Raw genomic sequence first — 22,805 nt, forward strand, 5'->3', positions numbered from 1 at the left:
GAGATACGGGGTCTTTCCGACTTTTTCACTAATTTTCTATGCCTACTCCTTGAAAAAATTTAAGGCCCTTTTAACTAAATTTTTATAGCATACTTTGAGGGTGAACCAAAGATGCTTTTTTGAAAACAAGCTATATCTCGGCCATATCCTGCCGCATTTTTAAAGAACATGTATTGCTAGGATTCCAAGGACCGACTCTATCGATCAACTAGAAAAAAAGCGCCAACAAAGAACACTTAGAAATATTGGGGTTTCACATAAAGCGGTGGTATTTCTTTATTTACCATTGATAAACCTTTAATCATATATGGTATGTATAAATAATTCAAACATTTAAGATTTGACATTTGCTTATTAATGTGTTGTTGTAATAAATATACTCGTATTTGCATATATACTTATAGATGCATGTGTCGTGTCACATTGGGATCATTGGCGGCATTCTTCTTCTTTCAATCATTTACAATATACTCGCTTGGTTAGTTAGACTTACAATAGATATGACCATGATTAGACAAATACATAAATACATACATATTTTGTCATATCTGAATTGGGCATACTTAGTATTCATGTTAGATATATTCATATGTATATCGTTAATCTTAAATTGAATCGAAATTATGTTACAAAAGTGTGACTTAAATATCTGTCTAATGCTCTCGGTTAAGCTTTAGTGCGTTTCTTAAAGGAACCAATGTTAAATGTTTTAATATTAATTTAAATAAGTTTATGGCCTAACTTCATCTAGAATCATATAATGCATAAGGTTTGTGAAATCGTATATAATCGTATAGTGAAAATTGAAAAGGGCGATTGTGCTGTTGTGTTTGGGTCTGCTTCTTGGTATTACAATACTAATCAGTCTTTATAACAAAAATCAAAACGATGCTTTAAAATTCACAATAAATGTGTTGACTGTGTGAGTGCCATATATAGGAATTATATTTAAGTATTCAATTTTTGTTTTGTCTTTAAATATTTAGTAAAGTTAAATGGCATGATTTGTTTTTTTCTTTTTGTTTTCTAAAAGCGAGTTTAAAGTCTTGATTAGAATCTTGTATTCTTTCTTTGGGGAAGATATGTATGGGGGGTGCTTTGTAGAGTCCGTGAGTTCTGCGTAAGAATATGTATTCCAGATGATATATATATAAATATTAACTAATTCCGTACAATAGTTTGTCATTTATGATACATTTGATATTTTCATATTGTCGCTTTGTTACATTACATTTTACATTAATCTTAGACGTTCGAGAGACCAGATCATAAAAATACATATGCTGAAGCTTAGTTAATTTAATCGTAACTCTACGACGACTAGCTGAAGCGTTGCTAATGCTTTCTATATATTTCGAATACATATCGAATACCGTATGTATGTCTATCGGGGATAGTAGTTCAATTCATATTCACTTTACAATGCTATAAAAAACCATATGATTGCTGCTTAAATTCGTATGCATCTGCTTTTTGTTTTTCGTTTTGGAATTACAATTTAACGGGGGCGAAAAAATTATCTGTGATTACTTGATAATAAGTAAGTATTTAAAGTTATGCATGCTCTTGGCTTAGATTTAGATTTAGATTTAGTTGTAGTTTGTAGATATTACGCATAGTTTAAGTATACATATATATGTAGTATATATTATTGTATAGATGTTATGATAAACACGCACACGTACAATACGATAACTAATATCGCTTATTATCTTACACATTGTGTATAAATATAGAGTTGTATTTAGTATGCATAGATCTATAGATCGTACAGTTTCTTTCTCGCCTTAATATCTTAAAGTTATGCGTGGGACTTGTGCTATATATACTAGTACATTAGATCGGCAAATCATATTGTAACTTGGGCTGGGTTTAGTTTTTGGAATAGAGTTTTGATCGAACAACTGATTCCAAATAAATTGTGCTGTGAATATGGAAGATTTAAGATTTGAGGCATTCTATACACTTAGGATTAAAGAGATACAGATACATATATGTATTTAGATAATACCTATGCTGACTTTTATGCAATACTACGATACTATATGTTTTCCGACTAATTGTTTCGTATATGACTAAATGACATTTGATGATGCTGATGATGATCATTTTCGAGTCGGCGTTTAGTGCAGCTGCGCCGTCACATAGAGCGCACAGTCCTGATCCGAGGCCATCGAATAGTTGGCCGAATCACGATCCTCGGGTATGGTTGGATGCGTCTCATGTGGCAGCTTACTGAAGGCATGATGTGCGGCCCCATAGCCCAGATGTCCGTATGGCGACTCGGCCGCTTTACTCACGTGCGGCAGACGGCGCAAAAAGTGCGGATTCGAGTAGCGTACACCATTGGGCAAGGTGGTGTGTGGTCCATGCAGCGATGCTGCTCCTGCTCCTGCTGTTGGTGGAACTGATCCAAGGGCAACGGCGGCATTGGCATAATGCATGCTAGACGGCGACTTGAAGCTGGACACCTGCGATGGCCCCATCGAGCTGCTCATGGCCGAAGTGGAGGCGTAGCCCCCATTATTGTTGCTGCTGGCAAGCTGCTGGCTGTGGCAACCCACCGGCAGTGGCATGGTGCTGCAATGGGCCGTATAGTCGAACTTCTGCTCCGGTGCACTGCGTTGCATCGGCAGCGTGGCGCTATTGATGACTGTGGCGGCGGCGGCGGCAGAGGGGTCGGCATTGAAGCTGGACATGCGCATGTTGGTGCAACGTCCGTAGGGCTCCTCCTGGATGGGCGGTTGTGGTGGGCGTGGCGGCGCCTTGCAGCTGACCCGTGGCCGTATAACAACCTCCAGTTCACGCTCTTCGCCCGAATGGACGCCGCTCGATGATTCGGATGGGGCACGCTCCGGTGGCGAGGTGGTATTGGTGCTCTCCGTGATCGAATTGGTGTCGCTGCGTGGCGTGAGCGCCTCATTTGGCACGCCAGAGTCGGCACGACGCAGACAGCGGGGTGTGGAGCTGGAGGCGATCTGATGGATAATAGGATAACAGAACAGCGTGAGCAAGAGAGAAAGTGGAAGGACGCAAAGGAGGAGGCTCAGAGAATGAGAGAGACATAGACAGAGAGCGAGAGAGTGAGAGATTGTGATATGGGGGGAAAAAGTCGTTTAATGTCAGCTTCAGTTCGGCGCCTGCAAGTGAAAATGAAATTAAATCAGGCGAGTGTCCGATTATTCCTGTCCTGCACATGCACACATGCACACACGCACACACCCACAGACAGACAGACATTCTGACTATCCATCAGACAGGCGTGTGTGTCCTTGTGGCCCTGGCATTGGTGCTGGCACTGATTTATGCTGTCTCATAACAGCAAACATAAATCTCATGGCTGGCCGCACTGCAGCCGCGGGCGTGACACGAGTCCCAGCACGCCCCTCGTTCCACACGTATCCAAATTGTGCTGAACGCAACGCATCAATCTAGCCCACACATGCATGTTGCATGCTGCCCAAGTCGAACTGTTTGCTACACTAACTTTTTTCGGTTTAACAAAGCTCAAATTCTTTTCAATTTATTCACTCTGTATTACGTATACGTAATGTAAGTAGTAACTTGAATTTTGTCACAGATAATTTTGTATGGAATGCTGCCCAAGTCGAGCTGTTTGCTACACTAACTTTTTGGTTTAACAAAGCTCTAGTTTAATTGAATTTATTCCTTCTATATTACGTATACGTAATGTGAGTAGTAACTTGAAACTTGTCGCAGATGATTATGAACTTTCATTAAAGACTTTTATCAAGTATTCGCAACTAATTGGCGGCTTTTAATTTGCAACCTCAGAAAATTGCCAGCTAAATTCCTGCAGCATATTTTATTTTTCCCGTTTCTAACTGCATCTATGCATATCCGCATCATGAGCTGTAAGTTTGTTCAGTGTTCATGTGTCTGGTGAATTTAATGAACAAATATTCACATTTCCGAGTGCTGCCTAGAGGCAGTGAGGCGAGGTGGAGGGGCGTGCTACACATGTTTACACTGCATGACTCCCAAACGCAATTGCAAAATGTTGCTGCTGCCTCGTCTGCCTCATCTGCCCGCCTTCCGAGTTCTTTTAGCTACTTACATGCGCCTCGTTGGTGTGCACGGCGACCGTGACCGGAGCCAATGGGCTGACTAGATGATGCTGCTGTTGCTGAAGCGGATGCGGATGTGGATGTGGATGTGGATATGGATGCTGTTGCAGTGGATGCTGCAATGCCTGTTGATGGTGCGGTGGCAGTTGCTGTTGCTGCTGCTGCAGTTGCGGCGACTTGTGATGTTCGGGTGAAATTTGCATGATCTCGGGCATGGCTTGGGGAGCGCGTCCGTAGCTGGCATGTGGTTGCGGCAAGTTGGGTGGCTGTGGCATCGGGGCACCCTTCATGGGCAGCGGAGGTGGCGGCGGCGGAGGCGTTGCCTGCTGCTGCGGTGGTTCCAGATCGCGTGTGGAGGCATACGTGATGCTATCATCGCGCACACAGGCCAACAATTTACCCTCCTCGGAGATATTATCATCACTGATGCCGCCCAAGCCACTCAGATTAGCATAATCGTGGGCATGACCAAGAGCGTGATGATGTTGCTGCAGTTGTTGTTGGTGTTGTTGTTGCTGCTGACTCGTTGGTGGTGGTGGCAATTCATCATATTCGCTGAGATGTAGTAGGCCGTTAATGCTGCCACCGCCAGTGGCACCAACGCCGCCACCGACGCCGCTGGTGACACCGCCAACCGTTATTGTGGTCTTCATGCTGCCCATGGTGATGCCCACAACGGCGCCGGCGGTTGCCGCCCTTAATGTCGCGTACTCGCCGTCGTCAATTTCCCCCGTAGAACTGGCAAAACATAGCGAGGTTCCACGGCCCGTATGGCTACAGGGAATAGAGGGAGTAAATCAAGTAAGTCAAATCAGAGGTCAGTTCAAGGATTCGCGGAATGTTACCCACAATATACGACTGGACCTTGTGTTGCTCCGTTGGTTAGTTAGTTAGTTTACTTTACATTTTTGTAGTTGTTGGTTAGTTCACTAGTTTAACAATTGACTAACAGCAACAGCAACGACAACAACACAAAACAACAAACACAAATTGTGCATTTAGTTAATGAGTTTTCAGTTCAAGTTTCAAGTTTTTCTTTTTTTGACACATTCAATTAGTTAGAGTTAGTGGTAAACTAATTCTAATTCACGTCTAGTAAATTGAAAACAATAATTAAACTAAATGAGAAGTTATACAAAACGAAAAAAAAAAGAAAAGTGAAATGAATGTAGAAAATTCTATTAAAACTCTGTTTTAAATAGTTTCAATAAAACAGGCGACAAGCGGAACAAAAATAGTTTCCTTTCTTCTTTTTTTTTCTTTCTCTTTCACTCTATTGTGTTTTTTATGGTTAATTCGTTCTAATGGTTATTTGGTTGCAAATTGGAATTTTTGTTATTAAAAAAGAACAAATTAAAAAAAAAGTACAACAAAAAACTGATGACAAACCGATGAAAAACCAGTGCATTAGTGAGTGGGGCGAATGGCGATGGTTGGGTGTTGGTAAACGCTGTGTAGAGGTTAATGAGCGTAGTGTTGGGTAGTAATTAATGAAACTGTACGGACCGGAAACTCAAAACAAAACAAAAACGTGCAATGAACACAACACAACACAACACAACATGAAAACTGATTGTAGATAACGCTAGATAAATTTTGGAGAAGTGTGGAAGAGTTTTTTTTATTCACGGTGAGTAGATGAATTGTTTAATTATCGAGCAGTTTGCTTTTCATTAGTTAAAAACGTGTAGACGATTTGTTGGAGATATAAATTCAAAAAGTATACTTCAATGTATACGTAATATTTTGCATGCAATGGACAATTCAATTAAAGTAGTCATTTTCTATGTTGGATTACTTTTTATAAGTAAAAATGAGTTATAAATATTTAAAATTTGAATGAATTTTTTAAAAATTAAATCTAATTAAACGCTTCATCTACCTTTTGTGAACATCATAAATGTGCTGGGTGAATGTTTGAACTTGGGGGTTGGTGCATAAGAAACGAAATGAAACTAAACTAAGTACGTGGTGTGATAATGCAGGTTGCAGGTAATTTTTGAAAGTAGTTAAACGGACAACGGTCGCTGCCTTGATTGCCATTCGATTTCGAGGCATTTAACTTTAATTGGTTTTTTCATTTTTTTTGTAGTTGTTTGTTTTGTAACTAAAAACGATTTTTTTACCGCTTGCCATCAGTTTGTTCTTGGTCACCAATTAGTAGGACATCATCAGACGTACTCGTAACTTCATTGAAGGTGACCTTCAGCTTTGGCGAGCTGGGCGTCAACTTTGGCCAATAGATATCCTCCTGTGCCACAAGGCCCATGCCACCTAATTCCGTACTGGTCGCCGTGCTCATCATATCCGGTTTAGAGTTGTCAGTGCCATTAACTGTGGTGCTTGTCGAGTTGGCACCGCTACTCGAATTACTGCCCGTCCGTTGGCCGCTCGACATGAGCAGCGGCTGGGCACTGCCCTTGTTCAAAAGCCCGCCATACGTGTGATCCAGTGGTGGCAGCTTGAAGTGCCAACGCCGTTTGATGCTCAGACACAGCCAGACAACAATCCATAGCAACAGATGCGTAACGCCCACGAGAGCTGTAGTTGGACAACAAACAAATGGAATGCGGAGAAAGAACGAGAGAAAGATGATTAAACGATTCGTAGCAGGCAACATAAGATACGTTAATTGAGTCAAAGCCAAGTTGGCGAGTTGCGATTGAACCTGGTCTGGTCATTTGATACGCAGTCTTTTGTGCCGTCGATTAATGGCAAAAAAGACTACGAAACAATGCCGCTAATTGGCTTATGAACTGACGACGACGATGACAGTCCGAGTTCAAGGTGTTATAACATGGCTTATGGCTGACTCATCCGCTTGCGGCGTAATTCTAAACCTGTCCAACTGACTGTCAAAGCCTGTTGCTTCCTTTGGCTTTGGTCACAGTTCTCTGCTCTTCAGTTGAGTGACTCGATTAAGCCAGTTAAGTCTTTGTTTCCGAGTGCGTCATTAGCTCAACTCGCTCAAGCAGACAATTAATTAGTTTAGCTAGCGTATAATAATGAATGTCTAGCAGAGTTTTAAAATATTCTTATAGTTTCTTTTGTATCTCACTTTTAATTTCATAATCCTTTTTCACTATTTTAGCTGAATTAAGTTTGCTTTGAATAACGTTCTTTTTATACACGCTATATTTTACGGTCTATACGGTCTATATAAATACCGAAAATATACGAAAGGTATGGTATATCAAATATACCAAAGGCTATCTTATATATTATATTAAATATACCAAAAGCTATATAGGTCATATTAATCAGTATTACATCAAAATACCAAATATAAATTTCGGTATATTTTTTAGTATTTTGTGGTATATAATTTTGGTATATTTTAATATCAAGACCGCACTGTTTTGCTTAGATAAAAAATTTCTATATTTGTATCAGTTTATTTTACTCTCTGCTAAGATACTCCTAAGATTAACTTAAATCTCAACATCAACTCACCTGCCAGAAAAGTGGGACAATGCAGATTGTTCTTGTAGGTGGCGCTGAGATCGTTGAGCAGCGGCGCCTTGACCACAGCCAGAGCCAACACAAAGCACAACGAAGCACAATGAGCAAAGTAAATCCAAGATTGACTCGCTTTCAACGTGATGATGGAACGATCTCGCATACGCGTGGCCAATCTGCCATGTCCGTATAGATACATGACCATCGAGGAGGCCAACACCAAAGCGGTGGCCAGCAAGTAGAGAGCCAATGTGACGGTGGCATTCAGTATGAGTCCTGGCTGATGGACAGGCATAATCTCGGCGTAAATTTGCAGCTTGTAGAGATTTGAGACGCCCACATAGCCGAGCACAATGTCCAAAGCGGCCACAATCATCTGCAGACTAAAGACGCAGGCAAAGGACTTTGAGGTATTCCAAAATACGGCCGGATAGCGCACAGACCAAACGAGCAGCGCACACAAGAGGTTCACGAACTCAGCGCTCGGTGGTTGGGCGAAGATGTTCACATCGATGGGCTTATCGATGCCAAAGAAGAGTTGCAACATGCCCGCAAAACCATCGAGACGTACAAATTCCGGATTATTGTTGTTGTTGCTGCTGCCTGAAGAGCTGGTTGCTGGTGTTACAGCGGGCAGAGCCTGGAAATCCGTATCATCCAGATCAATATCGAGATCTTCGTTCTCCTGCTGCTGCTGCTCGTTGCTTGACTTGGCGATAAATTCACTGGAGCTGAGCAAATATTCGGGTTCGATTTCCACACCAGATTTGGCAGCTGCACGTTTGTTGATGCGACGCTTCTGTGTCTTCGGTTTGATGGCAATAATCTTGGAGTTGCTCGAAACGGGTTGTCGAGGGTATAATGACATCGGGCAGCATTTCGGTGCGCACTCGATGGATGCTGCTGTCGCGCGTCGTCGTCTCCTCCTGCTGCTGCTGCTGGTTGTTGTTGTTGTTGTAAGTCTCTAGCAACGCTTGCTCATGTGAGGCCACGTGATGGCGACGCGTTTGTTCCTGCTGCTGTTGTTGTTGTCGCTGTTTGTGGTGATGCTTGCTGTGGTGCTTGCGATTGTTCTTGTGATGATGGTGCTGTGGCTGCTGCTTGTTGCCAATTGGTATTGTGGTTGTGCTGGGACTTGCTGTTGTTGTTGTTGTTGTCGACGTTGTTGTCGAAGTTGTTGTTGATGTCGAGCTAGTTGTTGTTGCCTTTGCGGTCGTTGTGCTGCTGCTACTGCTGCTTGTGGCTATTGTAGTTGTCTTGCTAGCTGCTTTGTCCAATGTGCCCAGTTTTTGCCAATTTTCAGCACCCAATTTGGATGTTGTTGTCGCTCTCGGCAGCACAAACTCATTGCTCGCCTCAAAGTCTGGCATTATAATAGTGCCCTCATCTCTGCCAATGGCAACAACACCATCATCATCATTGTCGTTATCATCATCATTGTTGGCTTCATCAATGTCATCAATGGCCGCCTCCTCCAGCTCTTGGCGTTCACGCTCATCCAGCTCCTCGTTCTCCTCATCAATATCTCGATTAATTAAATCGGGCACTTCAAAGTATCTTGTCTTGCCCATGGCACCCGCATTTGTTCCCCAGCTGCTGCTGCTGCTGCTGCTGCCGATGTTATTGTTGTTTTAGTTGTTGTTACCGTCGTCTTGGCCGCCTTTCTGCCATTAGTGCCATCCTTATCACGTGTCAGCTGGAACAAATTATTATTGATGCCGTTGCCGTTGCTGTTGCTGTTGCTGTTGCCTCGAATTGCTGTGAACATCGTATCGTTGTAGGTGTAGTCCTCCTCATCGTGCTCCAAACTGTTTGCGGTTACGTTTGGCGGATGCTGTTGTTGCTGTGGTTGGTGCTGCTTTTGATAGGGCGACGTTGGCCCCACCACAGACATGGCCATCAAATTGCGTCTATTGATAACAACAAAGTCCAATTCTGTGGCCCAAACTTGCTCTGCAATAGACAAGTAAACAGCTCGAGTCAGTGAGTGAGTGAAAGATAGATGCGAGAGATTGATAGCGATAGTAAGAGACTAGAGAGAGAGGGTGGAAGGGGAGGGGAAGAGGAAGAGGAGGGATTGCTGTGCGTATAATTAGACGCAGCTACATCCTCAGACACAGCATGCCTGATTTGTCGGGGAAACAAACTAAATTGCTTTGAACTGCTCAATAATATTGATGCGCACGATGAGGGATTACATGTAAAGCGACTCTGTTCCGGGCAAATCACTCAAGCACAACACACACTCGCACACACACACGCACATACACACGCACACACACATGCACACACACAAAGGCAGATGCACACATTGTCTTAAATAAATATGAACGCAGGTAATGAGTATTTGAACACACACACAAGCATACGCTTACGCACGGAAACAACTCGACAAACGCTTTCAGCTAACGTTAATTAAATGGGGCGTTAACGCCAGTTGCCTCTACTTATTGCTCTTGAATACTCAATGAGGCATATAAGTTGAACTAAAATTAACGACAATTGTCGGATATTGGGCAATAACTTGACAATAATTCACAATTGAAATTGAAACTATTGAGAGCCTCAAAGCAAATGAAATTTGAACTGCGAATAATATAAATAATTATACAACAAATACTTGTACTTGAAGTCAATCTAATAGCTTAAAATACAGAGCTTAATACTAAGACATTTGCCTGGCTCTACAGGATATGTGTGCTTCATTATTATCTGTAAGCTTTCTACTTATTATTCCCCTATATATAGGAAACTCTATCAAGATTGGTCATTAAAGTTGCGGACCAGAAATTTTAAGAGAAGGCGGCACTTTCGCGAGATCATGTTTTAAGCAAAGCTGATATGATATTGGGCAATAACTTGACAATAAATCATAAAGTGAAACTAGTGAAAGCCGCAAAGCAAATGAATATATTAAATATAAAAGAAGTACTTGTATTTCAAGCTTCTTCACTCAAAATGCACAGCTTAACTTCTAACTGATTTGCTAAGCTTTACAGGATGTGTGTGCTTCATTCTTATCTGTAAGCTTTCTGCTTATTATTCCCCCATAGATATTCAACTCCACCCAGTCGCTTCGCAGTGCTTTACGATGTCCATTTTGTTAGCCACAAAAAGTGTTGCCTACTTTTCGGATGCTGCTGTTGAACAGAGATGAATGCTAAGCACTTGCCTAATACCACGTACAAAAGCCCCGTTGGGCTAATTAAGCGCACATTTACAGCATATGCTGCTGTGGATTTTATGTTTCATTAAATGATTCTCGCCAACTACCTTAACTAGCGGTCTCTCAATGGGCGGCCTAACCTTTGGCTTTCGCTGGCCAACTTAATGGGCGTTAACCTAGAGATATAGCATACATATATTTCGTTTTTCTTTGGTCTTGTAAGCCTATGAAATTTGTTCAAGTGTATGTTTGGCAAAAGCCAAATGAATATTAATTTAAGCTTGCCGGATGGCAATGTAAATGAACGTAGATTAATGAAACGTGTTGCCAGCGATAAAAACAAATGATTGCATATTCATTTCGGTTATTCAAATTGTTGTTGATTAATATCCGAGAGTGCGGCGAGCAATCTTTAATTAAGTTTCTTTGGCAGTGTAGATGATATCCTTATTGAAAACAGCAATCATAGGTTGACACTCTTATTGAACAAAAGAGATGCATCAATATATCATTTGCTGTCAATGATTAATGAATTTCGTATTTACTAATATTTTTATTCATTCTGTCAGTGACAAGTTACTTCTTTAAGTGAATTCAATATGAAAGCCTATCAACTATTAATCTTTTATGGCTGGTCATAAATATTCTAACAGAATTGAATTGACTCAAAATTGTAACTATTAATTAATATTGAGTTGCTTGAGAGTAAAAGCTTCTATCAACATTTTCAGTTTCTTTTCAATATAGATGTCGTTTCTGAAAAGAGAATTCACTTAGCTACTAGATTGATAATTTAATTTATCAAAATATGCATCAATATACCGGACTATTGATGAAAAGAATTTCTGCTCAATGGTTAATGCATTTCTAAGAGTGAACTCAATATAGAAGTCTATCAAGCATTCATCTTTTTTAAGTGCTCGTAAATATCCCGAAAGAACTTCAGTTCAAATTGTTTGCATATTTATAATCTATAGCAAACTATTGATATAAAACTGTATCGATTAATTAAAAGCTGCCAAAAACTGGCTTGTGCGGTTGTTTGTTTAGGCTGATAAATGCTGCAGCTAAGCTGAATTATAATGCCTAGCTAATTAGTTTATTTTATGGATTTGGGGGGCCACTTTCGCTGTTGTTGCTCTGCTGGCCCAGTTAATAACTTGAGTAGCGTCCGACACGAACATTTTGCCAAGTTAACACTTTCATAAAATTATTTATTAGGCGAGCGCGTCGCTTAAAGAGCGCACTAAAGGCACAAAGAACTTGCCAAGCCAAAAATGCCCAGCGGGTGAGCTGGCAAAGAAACTCGCAAACTCGGAAATAAAAGATGAAAATTGTCGAACAAATATTAAAGACAATGCTCGGAACTGATGTGCTGTTGGATGGACTCCACTTTTGGGGGTGGTGATGTGGGGGGGTGAGTGCGGAGGGATTGCTTGGGGATTACAACAATGGCTGCCATAATAATATGTCGTTGTTGGCAAACGGCAAGTGGCTCGTAAAACCGACAACACCGAAAATCTGCAGATTAACCCAGCGGCAAAGTCGTCCTCGCACTGCCCCACCATCGTTCCCATCGTTTGCTTCCTTCTCATCGTTGTCCTGCACATCCTTGTCTCGATTATGGCAATGACAATAACACCGAACGCCAAGGAACAGCAGTATAGAGCGAAGGATGAAGGCAAAGTAATGAAAATGCGCAAATCCTAAGGCAAAGCAAACGCCCATTCAACCCAACCCACCCAAACATCGCCTCTCTGCTTGTCTCTTCTCTCCCGCTGTGACTGTAATAGTTGCCCTGCCACTGTGCTGATAAGCCTGGCAAGGATGCTTGTCCCTGCTTGGCTCCCCTTCAGCCTCTCTCTCTCTCTCTTTAGATGGCTGAAACTCGCGCGCTCGTTAAGTCTTTAGCATGAATAATGATAAGTTTCTTGCCATGCTCCATGTTTCTGGCCACAACATCTTGGTCCACTTCCGGCTACCTTGCCCTCGTCCTCGACTTTGGCATCGCTGTTTTGCTCGGTAATTTGAGTGCGCCTGTTTAGCAGCCTTTTATGCGCTCAATATGGCGCATAAGAGTGGCGCGCCTCCATCCTATCGCAATTTTCATTTGTTTTCGTAACGTCTGCATTAATTATTTATGAGTCCAACACGGCGTATAAGTGATTTTAACCATAAAATTGTCGCCTGCGCTGATTTTTACTCATCTTTTAATTAAATACGCGATTCCACACAAGGGAATAACTTTTGTTTTATTTTTTTTTATTATATTCCCTACTTTTTATCACGCCTGCCAAAAGGGTGTAATAAAGTTGTCGACATGGATTGCACATGTAATAATTACGAATTTAGTTGTATGATTTATGATTTCGCAACTGCTTAATTATGAAACTTGTTTTATTTTTGGAAAAAAGTTACAACACTCAACTTTTAGTTGGCATTTTAAATAATGCCAAAAAGTCATATATTTATTTCGGAAATAAATTATTTTATTAGATTAATTATTAACGTAGTTTCGTGTTTCATGTGTCGAGTGCAACGCTGCGTATGCGTAACTTTCTAGCTTGCCTCAAGCCATTAGACTGCCGTCATAATTTAATTAAATAATGAAATGTAATGCCTTCTTGCGCAGTTAGAACTTGTTCTCAACCCTCAACCGAAACTCAAACCCCAGTTCAACTTTTCATTTTTATGCGACTTTTGTGGCAACTTTGGCAAAGTATTTTCTTTTTTTTACGATTTAACGCTGCGCTGCCTAATTGCCTGGGCATTTGGTTATCCAATTTTATGCTAATGCAAAAGTTGAAAATGAATTATAATAAAAAAAAATTGAAGCATCTCAACGCGCTCCCCTCGATTTAAATATATATGGGAAGCTTGGGATACCAAAACAAGTCAATCAGAGGATAAAGTTTTTATAATTGCGCAGACGGAAATTATAATGGGCAACTTGTGAGCACACAAAAGGCTCAAGCTTGGACTTAGAGGTAACTTAAAGAATGTCAAGACGCAAGTTGACAAATTGCAAACGGCGAAGCGAAGTGCCAGAGGAATGAGATGAAATGCTAGCGATATCAGCCAAGCATTAAAATGGCCAAAGCAGTCGCGACAAGGCATTGCACTTAACTTGACCAGAGCTTTTCTCTCACTCCCTTTCTCTGTGCCACCGCCAGTCACAGGCGAGTGCAGCTAAGACTTTGGCTTTCAGAGACTTTGCAGCGTTGCACATTTTATTTGTGCCAATGATTTTCTAATTTCAACATCAACAGCAGCTGCAGCAGCAACTGTGGGGGCAACAAGTTGCGCGAAAACAATTTCCCAGCATGGATTTAAAGCCAAGGACCGCAAGCAAACTCTGTCAGCGACAGCGACAAACACACAAAGAGAGCAAAAGTGTGGCAGGAGGGTGTTCAGCCAGCTTTATGACTAAACGGGAGATGCAGGCAGGCACGGGGGGAAATAAGCAAAACAAAAGAAATCGAAATTAATTGAAATATCACATGGTGAGCTGGGTCGCGTCCCCTCGCTCTGTGCCATGGGTCACTCTGGATTTTAAAACTGAGCTGAACTCAACTGAACTGAACGAAGCGAGCTCAGTTCGTCATGGTTTTTATGAGGCCAATGTGAACGCCTGCCACATTTTTAATTTACTCCCGCAACTCGATGCCGCTTCGCTGATGGCTTTGTCCTGCCGCTCTATATTTTTTTCCATCTCCCTCATCGCTTGTTTCGTTTCGTTTTTTCCCCCACGTTGTTTTTTTCAATCTTGCTGCCATTTGCCGTTGCCCGGTTCAATAAACCCGCCATACGGTCAGTCAGCCACAAAGTCTGTCAGCAATGTGGACGTAGATTGCAACTGGGATTGGCACAGAACTCACAACACACAAACAGACTGACATACAGATGGACAGACGGACAGACGGATGCCAACTGCAACTCCAACAGCAGCTCACTTTAAAAGTAGTTAATTTTGATTCGCTCTGCCGCTGTGTCCTGCAATCCTCTTATTTCCCCCGTGGTGCAGTGTGCTCAGTTTACACACTGACTGCAGTTCATTTCACAAGAAGATTTCTGAGTGACAGCAAACATTTGGCAGCTAACGTTCGTTAAGCTTCAGTGAAACACCTTCATCTCCGTTTTAAATATTTTATAAATTGTTCAAATGTTTTCTGACTGACAAACAAAACAATTGAAGTGTTAAATTATTACTACTACTATATATAAAAGAATGACAAACATTATTCAACCTAACTTAACGAACTCAAATTAAGTTAATGTATAAATGAAAAACTTAAAGTTGCACCTCATAAAAATCATTAGAACTAAGCAAACTTATCAACCTTCACAATCTTTACTTAATACCATTCTCAACTGCTAAGTCCGCCTGCATTTTTAAAACATGCTCTGTCAAAATGCTTTCAAATCCTTCTTAATCCATTGTTGTGTGCCATTTCAGTATCGAGACTGTATTGAGAGCATGTCTTATAAATTTTCAGTAGCTTTGCATCTAAATCTCTTTAACAACAGACTGAGCACATTCTCTGTATAGTTCAGCTTTCACTCTGTTTGGATATGCCAAATGTGATAAAGAATTGTTGTAGCATTTTTCAGGCTTTCATCTCGGTAGCTCGCAGCAAACAAACGTAACTTTTTTGCCTTGCTTTGCTGCACGTTCTCTACTGTTTTTTAATTCTTTGTTTTAATCATTTACTGTGGCATTAGTTTACTGTGCTACGAGTAGCATCAACGCCACTCAGTGGCCCGCTCAGTACACATGTATACATAGCCACATGCACACAAAGACAGAAAGAGAGGAGAGAGAGAGAGGCCTCTGTGTCCTGCCAACTCTTGCCTGCCTGCTGTTCATTGAGCCAACATTTGCACAGTTTTGGCTCGGTTCGTTGGTTCGTTGCCTGGTTGGCCGCCCGCACCGCGCGCTGTTAATAACATGGCTTATTGCTGCCCATAATGGGCGTGCCGTCGTCCTCTGTACTCTGTCCTCTGTCAACTCATGTACGTCTCTGTGTGTCCCGGTGTATGTTTACTCCTGTGGTTGTTAGCCAGCCTGTGTGTATGTGCGCGCGGCCATATTGGGCATGTTTGGGTTTGTTTTTGTTTGCCTGTGGCAGCAACAGAAACATCACGAGCAGCAGCAGAAGCAGCAACGGCAGCGAGTCATGCATATGTTTTGCCAACAGATTTCCCAAGCGATTGCAATTGCTTTGAAGATACTACTGGCAGCAGTCAAGCAATGTACTTCGTAACATATTCCCTTAAGTTCACTTGGCTAAGCGCTGCCACGATATTAGGCGCCGCCACACACACTAAACTTCTTGGCCAAACAGCTTTATGCGGCAACCAGAGACATGTAAATGACGCTTACATCACATCACACATTTGTCGAGATGACGACGATTGTCTGGCGGCCAATTACATACGTGACTTCCAACTACTGTCGAATGGAATTTCATTTCGCTAGCCGCAATATAATTTAATTAAAATGTGCACAATGCCAGGCAAAATGCCAAATTGATTGCTCACATACACACACAATTGAATTATAAACAGTTCGTCAATGCCGGCGGCACTTAAATGGCATTCATCATCAAGTGACAATGTGACCAAAGTGTACCACGTGGCGTATGCGCAACAATAGTGAACGCGCAGCGGAACTGGCGAAATTGAAATTCAATTGAGCAATAAACCGAAAGAAAACAACATCAACAAAAGAGCAGACGCAGACGCCCAAAATGGCGGGCACATAAAAAATGAAATGGCGTTGCAGCAACTTCCGGTGCCTCGTTCGAATATTTTTCATTGCATACTTTTCAGCGGCGTCGCTTGCTGTTGCTTGATGTTGCTGCAATTGTCGCTGACAGTTGGCAGCAACTTTACAATCCCAACGTCAACTCAAACATACACACAACACGCATACACACTCACTCAGTCAAGCACACACTCTTTTGCTACCACACACACCACTTAATTACACTCACCTTTCGGCAACAGGCCATTCTCAATGATGCGCGCCTCGAGCAATAGTCGCGGCAGAAGCAAACACAACGCGATGAGGATGTGCACAAAAGCCGCTGTCGGTCCGCCGTGTGTCCACAGAGCGCGCAATGTGCCGCCGCGCGCCTCTTCCTCGAGGCCATCGTGCGGTGCCAGAGTGCAGCGTCGCTCCTTGGCGCCAGTTGCCAATTTGATGCCATCGTTTGCCAAGTTGCCAACCTGTCAAGCAATAGAGAACGAACGAGATTACAATAAGTTGCAATGCACACACACATGAAGTAGAAACACAAGCTACGAGTTCACTGCAACAATATTTATTGTCTGCAGAGTGCTATGTAAAGGTCAATAGCACTCGCTGATCTGATTCTTTTGCCATTATTGTTGCTTGGCAAATACATAAAGTGGTTTCTTTGCTGCACATATTTTGCTATGGTTAAGAAATTTAAAAATACGTATTTTAATGGATTGCTTTCTTGCTGTTATTTTGTATAAGTTCTTACGGAAATTGTGAATTTTTTATTGCCTTATATTTCATCTAATTCTGATGATATTTCAGTACAGTAAAGAAATAGAAAATGAAAATGGAATAAAATCGAGATGAAATGAAAATAAGTATTATTTCACATTTTATTTTTGTTATTTTGTTCAGGTATTGTGCAATAACTATTAAAATTGTATTGCATTTAATTAATTAGTGAGCAAAACAACACATTTTATTTTATAAGCAATGCTATTTGTCCACAATAATTTCTTAGCATGCCATCGCTTGCCTTTTTGATATTATATCATCACTTAAATAATAAAATCATCTTTAGTTTTCAATAGTATTTATTGCATTTGCGTGCTTTGCATTTAAAGAAAGTAAAATTCAACGACGCATTAAATGTCAAACACTCATTAGCATATTTTAAAATATGTAGGTTGAGTGATTTGGTTAATTCTAATCCGCTTTTTGCATTATTAATGCACACTAATAGTGTGTGCATTTCTTTCACTTTCAACTCTCATTTCAATTGAAGCGCAATTGCATTTATGACCAGACATAAATCAATTGAAAGCCTTTTAGGGCCGCAACCGACAAAGAGACATTCACAAAAATTCCCAAATGAAATCCCTGTGCATGCCACATAACCATGAACGACAATTTTGCCCCCTCGACTTTTTATCCCGTAAAAGCTTATATGCAATTAATAAAATAAAATACTTATAACAACAATTCACGGAGAGAAAAGCAACGGCAACTGGAAAAAAAATAATGTGAGAAAGGAAAATAAAATATGAATTCAACGGCAGCATTTACGACAAAGCGCAAAATGTATTGCGGGTGATTTGGGTTTTTTGCATTTTTCATTTGTGTGTGTGTGATGGCAGTGAGAATATCGCGTATACGACGCGTTGGCGCATAAAAAATGCACGTGACAAATGGTAAAATGAAATATTTATATTTATACAGTGTGTGTAGATCCATGTACTACACTATATTCTACTACGTGAGTGTGTTTGTGTATTTTTGTGTGTGTGTGTGTGTTGTGTGTGTGCTGGCAAAGTGAACATAAAAATCACGTGCAGCATATAAATAAATGTGCGCTGTTGGGCTTTTAAATTAAAAACAAGCAGACTTCATGGAACTGCTGAGACAAACAGAGATTGAAACTGCCATCGCATATGCTTTCTCTAGCTTCTCTAATACCCTGTAATTCATCTCGATTATCGCGTGGCTTCAATATTTTACAGAGCATCTGTTAGACGCATAAGCTGCAGCATTGCTTGCTTATAGTTTCATTTCGTTACGTTTGCTGTGCAGCAACAACAATGATTGCAATTTGCAAAAAGCGTAACGCATTTGGAGTGCACACAAACACATGAAGAACTCTCCTATATCCTGTAGCTAGAGCTGTGCGAGTGAGACAACAAATGCATACCCATTTAGCCCAGCGAGATAATACATTTAAACGTGCCGACATTTCGCGGTTGTCAGCCCCCCAGCGAATGAACTAAAGTGTAGCTTCTGTGGCCAGCGAAAAAGGCGCAGAACAGAGCAGAGCAGCGCAGAGGGGAGCAGAGTGGAGTATGTGCACCCGCTGCCTGAGGCACTTCAACGTTTTTACACACTCGACGTCGACGTCGTTCTCGTGTATGTCTGTTAGCTCTACCAAAATCAGCGACCCACTTGATTATTACGATGTGCATGTGGTGTGCGGTTGTTGTGGCTTTTAGTTTAATTTACAAAAAAAAAGTGCAGTACATATATAAAAAACAAAGTTTACCACTGAAAGCTCACTTCTATGTGCTGCTAAACTTTACACTTAAGCTTCCTAGAAATACTTGAAATCTTTCAATTGGGTTAAGCTACAATTCAAGAATGTTAATCCGCTTAAAACAAAACTTCAATATCATTATTGTTCTATTAATGGCTGCTAGTTTCTTGTCAAAATTATCCAGTTTGAAATTGAGTATTCTATTAAATTCATGTAAATTCAATGGAACAGAGAGGCAGCGGATGCCAATGCCAATTGCTGATGGCTCTGCTCTCACACTTAACGCTCGCTGTTGTCGCTGGTCAGAGAACTATTTCAGAATTCGAATCTCAAATTCATTGTTAATATAAGTATCTTTGATTTGCAGAGCTAGAGACACATGCCAAAGTCGTGGGTGGCCATCCCATAAGCATCGAGGTTGTGCCCTATCAAGTCTCGGTGCGTCTGCGCGCCTTTGATGAAATAGAATTTGGAGCTGGCCACATGTGCAGCGGCACTGTGATCTCTCAGCGTGTGGTTTGCTCTGCAGCTCACTGTTTTGCCGAGTGAGTTCATCAATTACTACTCCGAACATATCTCAATCTTAATCTGTTTCACAGCAATGCGACTTATCCGCCAGTGTACAATGATCCCGAGGATTACATTGTTGTCGGCGGCAGTTCACATTTAAATAGTTTTGGGCGCTTTGGTCAGGTTTATTTGGTGCAAGAGATTATCGGCCATGAGGCTTATCACCCCTTCACGCTGGAGAACGATATTGCACTTGTGTTCCTCAACAGCTACATTCCTTGGCAGCATTACACCACACGCGCGTTGCCCTTGGCCACGCAGCAAGTGCAGCCGGGCACTTTGTGCCTCATCAGCGGTTGGGGCAATGTATTTCGTGCATTGCATCAGGGAGTTGTGCCCATTCAGGACCAGCGATTGTGCTCTTTCATCTACAATCATCTGCCCATCTCACAGATATGCGCTGGCTATCTGAGAGGCGGCATCGATGCCTGCAAAGGCGACTCAGGTGGCCCTTTGGTCTGTAGAGGTCAACTCACGGGCATCGTCTCGTGGGGCGTCGATTGTGGCAGAGATTTCTTTCCTGGCGTCTATACGAATGTTTCGCATTTTCTTAAGTGGATCGAAAGAGCGAATTCATCACTCGACTATAGCAAGTTCTTGAAAATGCGTCCCTTCAATGGAGTTAGTCAACGATGCTTTGACTTTTATGTGGTTTTCAGTTGTTTAATCTTGGCAATATCAAGTGTATAAATTTGTTGTGCTTAGTGAAAATATAGAAAATATGAAGGTAGTTTGAAACTAGACTATTGTTGCCAGCTGTTTAGAGTGGATTTGTTAACTAGTTTTAAGTTATTGTAACATGCAAAGTATTCTATAAAGCTGTTAATCTAAAATTCACTTAGTTTAGTTTTGTCTTTACTTGATATGTTTAATTATTTTCGAAATGGTTATTTTTAAATTTGTTTCAGTTTTTTTTCCTCATTTTACTATTTGCAATTATTTTAAAATTATAAATATTTAATGCACTTACTATAAATGTTCCATTTAGTTGGACAATTATTTGAAAATAAATGGTTTTGCTTTAAGCGCTGGTCTAAAAGTTACACATCGATTACAGCCAGGCGATGGCAGAAAAAAATGTACAATAAATATGTAGTTTAAAACTAAAAGTCTGTTAGACAAATGGCATTCAGACGTGTTATCCATAAAACGAACTCATGAATATCCTGCCCCCTCAAAAAACTGTAGCCAGTTATTGTCGGGGTTTTGCAGCTTTGCCTTTGAGGCAATATCGATGCATAACAGAAATACGCGTCTGTCTGCATTGAAAATGTGCACAAAAACTGCACAAAAACTATGAATAATTGGCAATAGACGAGAGCAACACTGACAAGAGGGAAGAGCGCAGGTGGATGTGACTGTGTCCTGCCAATGCACTGATAACCACGCGTCAATGGCCAACGTTATGTGAATCGTATCGAAACGAGACGAGACGAGACGAGACAGTCAATGAATTGGTCTTTATTAAGTGGACGCCATATGATGAACAATTGCTGCTGCTACTCCTACTCCTCCATCTTCCTTTCCCAGTGCTCCGAACTGTGCTCTGACAGATAGGCGGCTTTTGGTTTGCCTTCAGGCCAGAGCATTGTGGTCTCTGCGTTTATTTACATACAATTTTTTGGAATCCAAACAGTTGCCTGTTGCCTAACGTTTGCTTGCCATGCTCAATAAGTTTTGTGCTTTTTGTGCCAGAGAGAGAAACAGAGTTGTCAAAAATCGAGAAGCAACACAAAAAAATAAATAACCAAGCCAATTACTCGTGTTTGTGCAAAACCCGCAGGCAAATAGCGTGTCCAGACAACAAGTCCAAACACCGAAAGTGACAGCAAAAGGACATCTACACCTACATCTAGGAAATGGTGCTACATACTATCTGCCAGCTGCCAGCCAGCAGCCACTTTAAGTGGCTTTTACAGTGAGTGTCGCATGAGATGCAGCATTGAGTGCAAATGGGAATTTTCTTGCCACGTTGTCTGGATTATATAGAGAAAGGGTATATAGAAAGCCGTTTGCAAAGCTATTGCATTTTTCTATCGAGTTTTTGCCCAGTGCCAACGTCTGCTATGCACTTCAAATGGACAATAAATAAAATGCCAGAGTAAGGGTAGAGAGAGAGAGAGAGATAAAGACAAAGAGCGACAGAGATGGAATATGAAAAAGCCATAATTGCATTTATTATGCTGATAAAAGCAGGGACACGAACGGCAGCACATGACTATGTATGTGTGTGTGTGTATGTGAAAGGATAACCAATGCAATTGTCTACGAGTGTATATGTGTGTGTGTGTGTGTGTGTGTGGTGGCCATTCTGCAGTTAGACCAGGACACAGCGTATGCTGTGTTTGTTTTTCCAAATGAATTTAATAACGAAAATAATGCCACTAAAAATAGTTTATACACAAACAAAGAACTCTCCACACTGCAGACAGAAATCGCATCAGGCTGCAGCAGCAACAGCAATAGCAACAGAATGCAACAACAGGGAAATTTAATTATCAAGCACAACGTCTCTTCCACGTCTCTGCTCACATGGCCGCCAGACAAACGAACCACACTGTTAATTTCATGATCCCAAATTAAGTTAAAATCGCCAGTCGAACGCATCACTTACCTTAAACACAGCCGATGTAAAGAACACGGGCAGCAGTATAAAAACTACGCCGGAGAGCACAATCTGTAGATTCAGTTCGCCAACGGGCTCAATCTTCCAGGGGATCAGCGAGCAACCTGTCAACGAGAAATCATGATAATTAATATCCATCAACTGCAGACAAGAGACTTCAAAAATGTAAAAAAAAAAATATAATAAATAATTATTTATACTATAAATTTAAACATGTAGGAAAGCTAAAGTGTAAGTGTACTCGACTACCAGATTACTATATCTGAAAATACTGAAATATAATATTGGATATACAAGTTAAATACTGAAATATACCAAAATATATAATATAAAAATATTAAACACTAAAATATACAATGGTATATACCCATAAAATACTGAAATATATCAACCAATCTAAAATACTAAATTATACCGTTGTATAGACCAGTTAACTACTGAAATATACCAAGTTGTACAATATAAAAATATAAAATACTTAAATATGCCATGGTATATACCGGTAAAATGCTGAAGTATATCAAAATATATAATATACAAAAATAAAATATACCAGCTAAATGCTGAAATATACCAACATGTATAATATAAAAACATATACCATGATGTAACGACATACTACTTTA

At 40.9% G+C, this 22,805-nt stretch overlaps 2 protein-coding genes across 2 annotated transcripts in view; one reads left to right on the plus strand and one right to left on the minus strand.

Moving 5' to 3' along the window:
• Positions 1 to 227: 227 nt before the first annotated feature.
• The window catches only part of LOC133835870 (protein tincar), a 43,939-nt gene continuing 21,361 nt past the window's right edge, over positions 228 to 22,805 (minus strand). Inside the window, 8 exon segments of the mRNA XM_062266008.1 lie at positions 228 to 2,978; positions 4,079 to 4,862; positions 6,215 to 6,629; positions 7,542 to 8,394; positions 8,396 to 9,131; positions 9,167 to 9,500; positions 16,710 to 16,944; positions 22,168 to 22,283. Coding sequence (XP_062121992.1) covers positions 2,124 to 2,978; positions 4,079 to 4,862; positions 6,215 to 6,629; positions 7,542 to 8,394; positions 8,396 to 9,131; positions 9,167 to 9,500; positions 16,710 to 16,944; positions 22,168 to 22,283 — 4,328 coding nt within the window. The 3' untranslated portion in view covers positions 228 to 2,123.
• Positions 19,124 to 20,273, plus strand: LOC133835867 (trypsin I-P1). Its single transcript, XM_062266006.1, has 3 exons — positions 19,124 to 19,284; positions 19,351 to 19,528; positions 19,583 to 20,273. The coding sequence occupies exons 1-3, from the start codon at positions 19,206 to 19,208 to the stop codon at positions 20,241 to 20,243; spliced, it is 918 nt and encodes a 305-aa protein (XP_062121990.1). The 5' UTR covers positions 19,124 to 19,205; the 3' UTR covers positions 20,244 to 20,273.

Source organism: Drosophila sulfurigaster, chromosome 2R (assembly GCF_023558435.1).
Source record: "Drosophila sulfurigaster albostrigata strain 15112-1811.04 chromosome 2R, ASM2355843v2, whole genome shotgun sequence".
Taxonomy (NCBI): Eukaryota; Metazoa; Arthropoda; class Insecta; order Diptera; family Drosophilidae; genus Drosophila; species Drosophila sulfurigaster.